This window comes from Schistocerca americana, chromosome 10 (assembly GCF_021461395.2).
Source record: "Schistocerca americana isolate TAMUIC-IGC-003095 chromosome 10, iqSchAmer2.1, whole genome shotgun sequence".
NCBI classification, from domain to species: domain Eukaryota; kingdom Metazoa; phylum Arthropoda; class Insecta; order Orthoptera; family Acrididae; genus Schistocerca; species Schistocerca americana.
In genome coordinates, this window is record NC_060128.1 from 193,626,367 (window position 1) to 193,639,369 (window position 13,003).

Below are 13,003 nucleotides of genomic sequence, written 5' to 3' on the forward strand. Positions count from 1 at the left end.
CGTCACGTAAATATTAATTACAACCAATCACTATCATACAATAATACATAATTAATATTTTATTTTATTTTATTTTATTTATTTTATAGGGTGACACGACAGACACCAACAATTACTGAAGTATATCTCTACTTCCAGTGACCTACAAAATTATGTCCAAAGATCCACTGAATAAAATAGAAGATCAAGCAGAACACACAATTGGCGAGTACCGAGCGGGATTAAAAAAAAACAGATCGTGCCCAGAGGAAATTTTTAACTTAAAAACTATCCTCAGGATCAGAACAACGCGGAACCTTAACACGGTCGTTACATTCATTGATTTCAAAAATGTATACGTTCCTGTAGGCACACAGAGAATATTCCTAACACTGGAAGAAGCAGGCATCAACAAAACCACCAGACAATTAGCCGAACAGACACTCACCGGCACAACTTGAAAAATTAAATATCTAGGAGAAGTTTCTGAACCCTAAAGGATTAACACAGGTGTTCGGCAGGGCGATGGGCTCTCATCGATTCTCTTCAGTCTGGTCTTAGACAAGGTCATGAGAGCGTGGGATAAAGAACTACAAGAGAAGAACACCGAAGGAATCCATCTAGGACAAGGAAGAGGTAGACTGACGTTGAAATGTCTCGCTTTTGCAATAATTTCTAAGGACAAAACAGATGCAAACATAATGATTGAAACACTTCACAAAACAGTAGCTAAGACTCGATTACTATATCACATGAGAAAACGGAATACATTGAACATAAACACAATAGAGAATAATATATACAAACGCAACGCGGAAACATCAAAAGAGTTGATAAGTTTAAGTATTGGGGAAAATGGATACAATCAAATGGGTTAGGTAACATCAATCACAAGTAAGGAAAGACCGAATAAAATGGAATTAGCGTACAAACTCGCCCAAAACAGATATAATAAAAGATCAGTATCATTCCAGGCAAAAATTAAACACGACGCAACAGTAATTAAACCGGAAGCAGTTTACGGATCCGAATGCCTAACACTGAACAGAAGAGGTGAACAAGAATAACTGGAAAAGAAAGAAAGGAAAACACTCAGAAAAAATTTAGAATCGCAAAAGAACGAAGAGGAGAAGTAAAGATCTACATAGAAACATAAACAGTCACAGACACAATAAGAAATTTTACTGTCATACGCACAGATTAAATGACAATAGCCTTACGAAGAAAATTCTTCATTTCCATATTGAAAAACACCATGGTATGGCTGGAAGAGACAAGAAAGGACTTGAGAAAACTTAACGTCGCAAAAAAGACCATACAGAACAGGGAAAGTTTCAGGCCAGTGATTAATAGTGAAAAATTTCCTGTCCAAAACGAAATTCACAAACTAGGAGGAATGTAGCGTCCCCCTGAATAGGTCAGGCGTGCACTACACGCCGGAAGCGGCTACAAGGGTAGCGGAGTACGTGTGGAGTGCACATGTGTGTTTTTTAGGTTAGAGAATTCCCTCCCTAGGCCCGACAAGACGCCTCCTGAGACGCGGCAAGGTATGGATAGGGAAAATGCAACAAGGAATAACAATATTAATGTGCTAATAGTAAACTGCAGGAACGTCTATAGTACGGTCCCAGAACTGCTCTCATTAATAAACGGTCACTATGCCCATACAGTACTAGGGAGAGAAAGTTGGCTGAAACCAGACGCAAACAGTAATGAAATCCTAAACTCAGATTGGAATGTATACCGCAGAGACAGGCTGGACAGTGAAGGGGGAGGCGTGTTTATAGCGATAAGAAGTGCAATAGTATCGAAGGAAATTGACGGAGATCCGAAATGTGAAATGATTTGGGTGAAGGTCACGGTTAAATCAGGCTCAGACATGGTAATTGGATGTCTCTATAGGCCCCCTGGCTCAGCAGCTGTTGTGGCTGAGCACCTGAAGGATAATTTGGAAAATATTTCGAGTAGATTTCCCCACCATGTTATAGTTCTGGGTGGAGATTTTAATTTGCCAGATATAGACTGGGAGACTCAAACGTTCATAACGGGTGGCAGGGACAAAGAACCCAGTGAAATTTTTTTAAGTGCTTTATCTGAAAATTACCTTGAGCAGTTAACAGAGAACCGACTCGTGGCGATAACATATTAGACCTTCTGGTGACAAACAGACCCGAACTATTTGAAACAGTTAACGCAGAACAGGGAATCAGCGATCATAAAGCGGTTACAGCATCGATGATTTCAGCCGTAAATAGAAATATTGAAAAAGGTAGGAAGATTTTTCTGTTTAGCAAAAGTGAGAAAAAGCAGATTTCAGAGTACCTGACGGCTCAACACAAAAGGTTTGTCTCAAGTACAGATAGTACTGAGGATCAGTGGACAAAGTTCAAAACCATCGTACAATATGCGTTAGATGAGTATGTGCCAAGCAAGATCGTAAGAGGTGGAAAAGAGCCACCGTGGTACAACAACCGAGTTAGAAAACTGCTGCGGAAGCAAAGGGAGCTTCACAGCAAACATAAACATTGCCAAAGCCTTGCAGACAAACAAAAAGTACGCGAAGCGAAATGTAGTGTGTGGAGGGCTATGCGAGAGGCGTTCAATGAATTCGAAAGTAAAGTTCTATGTACTGACTTGGCAGAAAATCCTAAGAAATTTTGATCTTATGTCAAAGCATTCCGAAAGACAATAAATTAAAACAAAGAAGAAAATTTTTAAAAAATTCCAAAAATCTGATCAATTAAGCCGATGCCGTGAAAGAGTGAGAGGATAGTCAAAATATCTCTCGCTACCCATGCATAGTTTTTTATGGCCAGTTTGAGGCTGTTTCCGCGCTTTATAGACGACACTCACTCTCTGACAAAACCGCTCGTCTCTACTTTCCCTACGCAACTGTGCTACCTCGTAGACAGTTATCGCTTACACCCTGTAGAGTGGCCAGCTGCCGCTGTAACTAATGTCCGCAGATGATGTGTTACTTGATTCGTCTGACTAGAACTGCTCGTCAGAATCCTGAGGGCACTCGCTACTTGGCTCCCAACTCTCTAGATGTTTGGAGCACCATAGCCTTGGCCATGCTGTCGACGTGCTTTAAACATACGAGTTGTGGCTGCTTTATTTTCACGTGTTGTTTCGCGTTGACTAAGTAAATTCGGCGCTTTGAACTGCGAACGTCCTCCTGCTATTGTCATAAGTGAAATACTTGTAGGAGGGCCGTATTAACGCGATGTTGTGTACTTGTGTTTCAGAACAGGACAAGACCCACGTGGAGAATGGCGCGGTCGCAGCCGACACCACGCCCTTCGAGGAAGCCGTCGCTCTCACAGGTGAGGATGTGGTCCGCTTTTTCCACTGGAGCATTCACATCTGGCTTTGTCCATACGTGGGCACACCTCAAGAAGCGTAAAAAATTACATGGGTAGCCAATGATCCACAAGGTCTACGTCTACAATTCCATCTAAATCTACAAGTGTCAGGGGGCAGTTAAATGGAATAAAGACAGATGGAAAAAAGTAATTAAACTGTTTATTATTTCAAAAGTAATTGCCATAACTGTGCGGAGAGTTACATTTCAGCAAGATAATACCCGCCCTCACACGGCGACAGTTTCTGTTGCTCGTTTTCGAGCTTGCCAAACCATACCTTGGCCAACAAGGTCGCCGGATCTCTCCCCGTTGAGAACGTTTGGAGTATTATGGACAGGACCCTCGAACTAGACTGAATTGGACACTATTATCTGCATCTACATCTACATTTACATGACTACTCTGCAGTTCACATTTAAGTGCTTGGCAAATGGTTCAAGTGGCTCTGAGCACTATGGGACTTAACATCTGAGGTCGTCAGTCCCCTAGAACTTAGAACTACTTAAACCTAAGTAACCTAAGGACATCACACACATCCATGCCGGAGGCAGGATTCGAACCCGCGACTGTAGCGGTCGCGCGGTTCCAGACTGTAGCGCCTAGAACCGCTCGGCCATCCTGTCCAGCTAAGTGCTTGGCAGAGGGTTCATCGAACCACAATCATACTATCTCTCTAGCATTCCACTCCAGAACAGCGCGCGGGAAAAACGAACACCTAAACCTTTCTGTTCGAGCTCTGATTTCTCTTATTTTATTTTGATGACCATTCCTACCTATGTAGGCTGGGCTCAACAAAATATTTTCGCATTCGGAAGAGAAAGTTGGTGACTGAAATTTCGTAAATAGATCTCGCCGCGACGAAAAACGTCTTTGCTGTAATGACTTCCATCCCAATTCGCGTATCATATCTGCCACACTCTCTGCCCTATTACGTGATAATACAAAACGAGCTGCCCTTTTTTGCACCCTTTCGATGTCCTCCGTCAATCCCACCTGGTAAGGATCCCAAACCGCGCAGCAATATTCTAACACAGGACGAACGGATGTAGTGTAAGCGGTCTCTTTAGTGGACTTGTTGCATCTTCTAAGTGTCTTGTCAATGAAACGCAACCTTTGGCTCGCCTTCCCCACAACATTATCTATGTGGTCTTTCCAACTGAAGTTGTTCGTGATTTTAACACCCAGGTACTTAGTTGAATTGACAGCCTTGAGAATTGTACTATTTATCGATTAATCGAATTCCAACTGATTTCTTTTGGAACTTATGTGGATCACCTCACACTTTTCCTTATTTAGCGTCAACTGCCACCTGCCACACCATACAGCAATCTTTTCTAAATCGCTTTGCAACTGATACTGGTCTTCGGATGACCTTACTAGACGGTAAATTACAGCATCATCTGCGAACAACCTAAGAGAACTGCTCAGATTGTCACCCAGGTCATTTATATAGATCAGGAACAGCAGAGGTCCCAGGACGCTTCCCTAGGGAACACCTGATATCACTTCAGTTTTACTCGATGATTTGCCGTCTATTACTACGAACTGCGACCTTCCTGACAGGAAATCACTAATCCAGTCGCACAACTGAGACGATACCCCATAGGCCCGCAGCTTGATTAGAAGTCGCTTGTGAGGAACGGTTTCAAAAGCTTTCCGGAAATCTAGAAATACGGAATCAACTTGAGATCCCCTGTCGATAGCGGCCATTACTTCGTGCGAATAAAGAGCTAGCTGCGTAGCACAAGAACGATGTTTTCTGAAACCATGCTGATTACATATCAATAGATCGTTCCCTTCGAGGTGATTCATAATGTTTGAATACAGTATATGCTCCAAAACCCTACGGCAAACCGACGTCAATGATATAGGTCTGTAGTTAGATGGATTACTCCTACTACCCTTCTTAAACACTGGTGCGACCTGCGCAATTTTCAAGTCTGTAGGTACAGATCTATCGGTGAGCGAGCGGTTGTGTATGATTGCCAAGTAGGGAGCTATTGTATCAGCGTAATCTGAAAGGAACCTAATCGGTATACAATCTGGACCTGAAGACTTGTCCGAATCAAGCGATTTGAGTTGCTTCGCAACCCCTAAGCTATCTACTTCTAAGAAACTCATGCTAGCAGCTGTTCGTCTTTCAAATTCTGGAATATTCCATTCGTCTTCCCTGGTGAAGGAATTTCGGAAAACTGCGTTCAATAAGTCCGCTTTAGCGGCACAGTCGTCGGTAACAGTACCATCGGCACTGCGCAGCGAAGGTATTGACTGCGTCTTGCCGCTTGTGTACCTTACATACGACCAGAATTTCTTCGGATTTTCTACCAAATTTCGAGACAATGTTGCGTTGTGGAATCTATTAAAGGCATCTCGCACTGAAGTCCCTGCCAAATTTCGGGCGTCTGTAAATTTTAGGCAATTTTCGGGATTTCGCGTTCTTCTTAACTTCGTATGCTTTTTCCGTTGCCTCTGCAACAGCGCTCGGACCTGTTTTGTGTACCACGGGGGATCAGTTCCATCTCTTATCAATTTATGAGGTATGAATCTCTCAATTGCTGTTGCTACTATATATTTGAATTTGAGCCACATCTCGTCTACATTTGCATAGTCAGTTCGGAAGGAATGGAGATTGTCTCTTAGGAAGGCTTCTAGTGACACTTTATCCGCTTTTTTAAATAAAATTATTTTGCGTTTGTTTCTGGTGGATTTGGAAGAAACGGTATTGAGCCTAGCTACAACGACCTTGTGATCACTAATCCCTGTATCAGTCATGATGCTATCAGCTCTGGATTGTTTGTGGCTAAGAGGTCAAGTGTGTTTTCGCAACCATTTACAATTCGCGTGGGTTCGTGGACTAACTGCTCGAAATAATTTTCGAGAAAGCATTTAGGACAATCTCGGAAGATGTTTTCTGCCTACCACCGGTTTTGAACAAGTATTTGTGCCAACATATCGAGGGAAGGTTGAAGTCCTCACCAACTATAACCGTATGAGTGGGGTATTTATTTGTTACGAGACTCAAATTTTCTCTGTTCAGCAACTGTATCATCGGAGTCTGGAGGTCGGTAGAAAGAGCCAATTATTAACTTAGTTCGGCTGTTAAGTATAGCCTCCACCCATACCAATTCGCACGGAGTATCTACTTCGACTTCACTACAAGATAAACCACTACTGACAGACACAAACATTCCACCACCAATTCTGCCTATCTTTCCTGAACACCGTCTGAGACTTCGTAAAAATTTCTGCAGGACTTATTTCCGGCTTTAGCCAGCTTTCTGTACCTATAACGATTTCAGCTGCTGTGCTTTCTATTAGCGCTTGAAGCTCAGGGACTTTCCCAGCACAACTACAACAATTTACAACCACAATTCCGACTGTTCCTTGATCCAAGCACGTCCTGTATTTGCCATTGCAGCCCACCCCGTACTTTACCGAGGCCTTCTAACCTAAAAAACCGCCCAGTCCACGCCACACAGCCTCCGCTATCCGTGTAGCCGCCAGCTGAGTGTAGTGAGCCCCTGACCTATTCAGCGGAACCCGAAACCCCACCACCCTACGGCGCAAGTCAAGGAATCTGCAGCCAACACGGTCGCAAAACCGTCTGAGCCTCTGATTCAGACCCTCCACCCGGCTCTGCACCAAAGGTCCGCAGTCGGTTCTGTCAACGATGCTGCAGATGGTGAGCTCTGCCATCATCTCGTAAGCAAGACCGGCGCCTTCACCAAATCAGATAGCCGCTGGAATCCAGAGAGAATTTCCTCATATCCAAAGCGACACACGTCATTAGAGCCGACATGTGCCACCACCTGCAGCTGGCTGCACCCTGTGCTCTTCATGGCATCCAGAAGGACCCTTTCCACATCAGGAATGACTCCACCCGGAATGCACACGGAGTGCACACTGGATTTCTTCCCCTCCTTAGCCGCCATACTACCAATAAGCCCGCCTGCTCTCTGTGATTGCCCGGACCTTGAAGGCTGACTATGAAACAGGGCAGGCAGCTGCATCTGGCTCAGCCAGAGACAGTGCCTGAAACCTGTTTGCCAGACGCTCCGGGGAGGCTTTCTGATCAGCCTCCGGGGACGTCTTTCGCTGCCTGCCACGCCTTGGAACGACCTCCCAATCAACCACAGGCGAGGGCTCAGCCCCACTGCGGGCAGCAACGGGGCAACCACAGCGGCAGACCGATCTGGGGACAGACGGGACGAGGTTGACATCCCCGTGATACCCAAGTCCGGCTCCCCACAGTGGTGCCCATTGGCAACAGCCTCAAGTTGCCCGACCGAAGTCAGCGCCGCTTGCAGCTGTGAGCGAAGGGATGCCAACTCAGTTCTCATCCGAACACAGCAATCACAGTCCCTGTCCATTCTAATCGATGTTGAACAACAGTTGCTGAAACATGAGTCCGTGCCTAGATAACGCAAGGGAAACACGCAAAGAATGTATTAACTAACCTCTGCTGCAATCTGCCTGAATTTACGATTACAGTAGCTAAAACTCGAAATTACACCTCCTATACGAAACTCACACGCAATTTAAGTAAGGATCTACGAAGTAAACACTAAAGCGCGATGCTACGACTCTCAAATACTATAATACACCCGATATTTATGAATTAAACAATGCAAGTACCCAAAAACACGCAAAGAAATTAAGAATTAAACTATGTAACAAATAAGTAAGCTAGGGGTATACGACTTGCTGATGCAGCTGGTTATCCAATGGCGCACACTGGCTGTGACCAACCGACACTGGCCGTTCAAAACAAAAACAGAAGAAGGACGACTACGCGAATTTACACTATTCAGGTACTAAAGCGCGATGCTACAGCTCTCAAATACTATAATACGCCCGAAATTTATGAATTAAACAATGCAAGTACACAAAAGCACGCAAAGAAATTAAGACTTAAACTATGTAACAAATAAGTAAGCTAGTGGTATACGACTTGCTGCTGCAGCTGCTTATCCAACGGCGGCAGGGAGCACACTGCATCTCCCTTTAGATACATACTCAGCAAGCCACGGTATGGCGCGTGGCGGAGGGTATCGTGTACCACTACTACGCATTTCCTTTTCTGTTCCAAACGCAAGCAGAGCCTACATCCCTCTAATCTTCGTGGTCCTTACGCAAAATGTATGTTGGCGTATCGATTTGTAGTCGGCCTCTAATGTCGGTCCTCCAAAAGAACGTCACCTTCCGTCCAGTGATATCCATTTGAGATACCGAAACATCTCCGTAATACCTGCGTGGTTTTCGAACTTATCGGTATCTCTGAATTGCCTCCAAAAACGGACATGCAACAACTCTGTCAGTTAATGCCAAGCCGAATAACTGCTTGCTTGAGGACCATAGGTGGACCAACGCGTATTGACTTGCTTCACGACCAGATGTTTCATCTGCCGGGAATTCTTCCGGGTTGCATGGCCGCAGTCCATGGAACTCTTCTATCCCTCACGTTTCGTCCAAGACTCAACACAACCAGGAGCACCTCTGAAGATGTCCAACGTAGCTTTGGACGAAACGTCAGGGATAGAAGAGTTCCATGGACCACGGCCATACAACCCGGAAGAATTCTCTTTCTCTTTCTCTTGAATAAATCATCCAATTTTTTTCTGAAATTGAAATCTTTTGCTTGTATCTGCATGTACATCATCGCTACCGATTTACGTCCGATTCGGAAAATTCCCCTGGGTGACTATTTTTTAGATTGCACATGGTGGCAGGTTAGCACCACGAGATGCGATGATGAGGTAGTGTGCTGGGCTCACCTTTGGAATGCAATACAGCAACGAGTCCATGTGGCATGGACTCGACGAGACCTCGCTAATTTTCAGGAGGTATCCGGGACCCTATGTCTCCGCGCAGGCCAGGCAGTTACTGCAGATTTCGCGCCGGTGTGTGGCATCGGGTGCAGATGACGCTAATCTGGTGTCCAAGACGTCAACGTGAGTTTACAATCACTGTAGCACCATTCTGGTCTCGTGACACCGACATTTATCCTGCTGAAAGGCAGGAAAGACGTTCGCAGCTCCTGGTCTACTTGTTAGCGTTGCTGCCCCTGGATCACGGGTCCCGAGTTCGATTCCCGGCCGGGTTGAGAATATTCCTTGCCCGGGGACTGGGTGTTCGTGCTGTGCTCACCATTTCACATCATCATTCGTGACTGTGGTTAGATTGGGCTGTGTACAAAATTGGACTGTGAAAGAAATGGGACTTTGTACGGGAGCTGATGACCGCGGAGTCTAGCGCCCCACAAACCAAACATGATCATCATCATCACCAGGAAAGACATGAAGCACCAACGGAAGCAGGTGGTCCGCTACAATCTTCACATAGTCCATAGCTGTCACGGTGCTTTCGGTTACTATTCTACCATAAGTCTCGTAGACCCCTAGGTGAATGTTTTCTATACTATAAAATTCTGCCTTTGAGCCTGTATACTTGGCACGGTGCGTGTTTCGTGCAGCCGTACGACTCGAAGATCGCGTACCAGTCGACCTGGTGTAACAGAAAACACGATTCATCCGACCAGGTGCGCCACTTCGGCCCAATCGTAATGGTCCCGTGGCCAGCGCAATCGTAACTGACGACGTCCTTGGACTGAAGTGGTAACCCGTACAGGCCGTCTGCTGCGGAACCCCGTGTTCAGCGTCCGCTGGACCGCATGCTCCGAAACACTTGTGTCTCCAGCAGCGCTGTTCGCTGTCGTGAGATCTGCCGCAGACCTCCGCCTCTCATGATTTACAGATCGGGAGAACCTCCTAGCTGCACTCTCTGTGACGCATGGACAACTACAGTACTGGCCATTAAAATCGCTACACCAAGAAGAAATCGGGTATTCATTGGACAAATATATTATACTACAAGTGACATGTGATTACATTTTCACGCAATTTGGGTGCATATATCCTGAGAAATCAGTACCCAGAACCTCTGGCCTTACTAACGGCCTTGATACGCCTGGGCATTGTGTCAAACAGAGCTTGGATGGCGTGTACAGGTACAGCTGCCCATGCAGCTTCAACACGATACCACAGTTCATCAAGAGAAGTGACTGGCGTATTGTGACGAGCCAGTTGTACGGCCACCATTGACCAGATGTTTTCATTTGGTGAGAGATCTGGAGAACGTGCTGGCCAGGGCAGCAGTCGAACATTTTCTGTATCCAGAAAGGCCCGTACAGGACCTGCAACATGCGGTCGTGCCTTATCCTGCTGAAATGTAGGGTTTCGCAAGGATCGAATGACGGGTAGAGTCACGGGTCGTAACACAACTAAAATGTCCACTGTTCAAAGTGCCGTCATTGCGAACAAGAGGTGACAGAGACGTGTAACCAATGGCACCCCATACCATCACGCCGGGTGATACGCCAGTATGGCGATGACGAATACACGCTTCCAATGTGCGTTCACCGCGATGTCGCCAAACACGGATGCGACCATCATGATGCTGTAAACAGAACCTGGATTCATCCAAAAAAATGACGTTTTGCCATTCGTGCACCCAGGTTCGTCATTGAGTACACCATCGCAGGCGCTTCTGTCTGTGATGCAGCGTCAAGGGTAACCGCAGCCACGGTCTCCGAGCTGATAGTCCATGCTGCTGCAAACGTCGTCGAACTGTTCGTGCAGATGGTTGTTGTCTTGCAAACGTCTCCTTCTGTTGACTCAGAGATCGAGATGTGGCTGCACGATCCGTTACAGCCATGCGAATAAGATGCCTGTCATCTCGACTGCTAGTGATACGAGGCTGTTGGGATCCAGCACGGCTTTCCGTATTACTCTCCTGAACCCACTGATTCCATATTCTGCTAAAAGTCATTGCATCTCGACCAACGCCAGCATCAATGTCGCGATACGATAAACCGCAATCGCGATAGGCTACAATCCGACCTTTATCAATGTCGGAAACGTGATGGTACGCATTTCTCCTCCTTACACGAGGCATCACAACAACGTTTCACCAGGCAACGCCGGTCAACTGCTGTTTGTGTGTGAGTAATCGGTTGGAAACTTTCCTCATGTCACCACGTTGAAGGTGTCGCCACCGGCGCCAACCTCTTGTGAATGCTCTGAAAAGCTAATCATTTGCAAATCACAGCATCTTCTTCTTGTCGGTTAAATTTCGCGTGTGTAGCACGTGATCTTCATGGCGTAGCAATTATAATGGCCAGTAGTGTATATCGGCTACTCGTGGTATCTGCTCCTTCAACCACTTCCCACACACGCCCTCACGAGAATAACACACTAACAGCCTGCACCATAGCATCGCCTATTTCCAAGATTCTATAGTTGAAGTCACGGATGATGGCGGTCAAGTTTAGGCTTGTTACGCGCACCTACGTCACGCATTGTCCGACAGCCAATGAGCGTTGAGCAGCGTTCTGAGCGCTCCGCTGCCAATGTTGTCTGCAATGCGAGCGTTATACACGATCATAGCGAGTTATTTAGTGAATTTTTATTACATTTGTTATGAGTTATCGTGGTTGATGGTGTTGGTGAGCGACAGATTCTACACAAGCCACGTAATTTCCAGGTTACGCGCATTCCTCAAGAGCAAAGTAAGTGTAGGAGCACATCACAACTGTTACTTGGAGCAGGTAACAATCCTGCTGCCCCTGTCCTTGTCTCGACCTACGCGGACAGCCATCTTTCGTGGATCGGTCTACAGTTCCGAAGCGCCCCGCCACAACAATGTGTCATCTGTAAAAATCATTTATGTCAGTTCATTTCCCAGCTTTACAAGCGTCAGAAAAGGTACTCTTCGTTCTCATCACACCCACCTGGAAACCGCAAGAAAGTGAGTTGGTAAACGCTGACAAGTGCTGGGGCCACTCGTGGCACATTGATGCTACGACGGAATGAGGTGATAAAAGTCATGGCATAGCGACATGCGCATGTACAGATGGCGGTAGTATCTCGTACACAAGGTGCATTGGCGGAGCCGTCATTTACAAACTCAGGTGACACATGTCAAAAAGTTTCCGACATGATGAACGCGGAATAGCAGTTGGAGCTAGTCCCACGGGACATTCCATTTCGCGGATCGTTAGGGAATTCAGTCTTCCGAGATTCACACTGTGAAGGGTGTACCGAGGATACCAAATTACAGCCGTTACCCCTGACCACGTCCAACGCCGGGCCGACGGCCTGCAATTAACGACCGAGAGCAGCGGCGATTGCGTAGAGTTGTTAGCGCTAAGAGAAAAGCAACACTGCATGAAATAACCGCAGAAATCAATGTGATCAATGTGGGACGTACGAGGAACGTATCCTTTTGGGCAGTGCGGTAAAATTTGGCGCAGTTGGGCTGTGTGGCAGCAGACCACAGACGCGAGTGACTTTGTGAGTGACTTTGCTAACTGCCTGCAGCGCCTCTCCTAGGCTCGTGACCATAGCAGTTTGACCTTAGACGAATGGAAAACCGTGGCCTAATGAGATAAGTGCCGGTTTCGGTTGGTAAGAGCTGATAGTAAAGTTGCGCAGACTCCAGGCGAAGTAGTCAACAAGACACAGTGGCAACTGGTGGTGCTTCTAAAATGCTGTGGGCTGTGTTTACATAGAACTGATTGGATATGATTACGTTCGCCTACTTTCAGACCATCTGCAGCCGTTCGTGGACTTCATTTTCCCAAACAACAATTAATTTTTACT

The 13,003-nt window shown here is 46.1% G+C and overlaps 1 protein-coding gene across 1 annotated transcript in view; it reads left to right on the forward strand.

Annotated features, from left to right (window-relative positions):
- The window catches only part of LOC124552481 (synaptic vesicle glycoprotein 2A-like), a 150,949-nt gene that overhangs the window by 34,870 nt on the left and 103,076 nt on the right, over positions 1-13,003 (forward strand). The window contains exon 2 of the mRNA XM_047126762.1: positions 3,228-3,305. Coding sequence (XP_046982718.1) covers positions 3,228-3,305 — 78 coding nt within the window. The remainder of the gene's footprint in view (positions 1-3,227; positions 3,306-13,003) is intronic.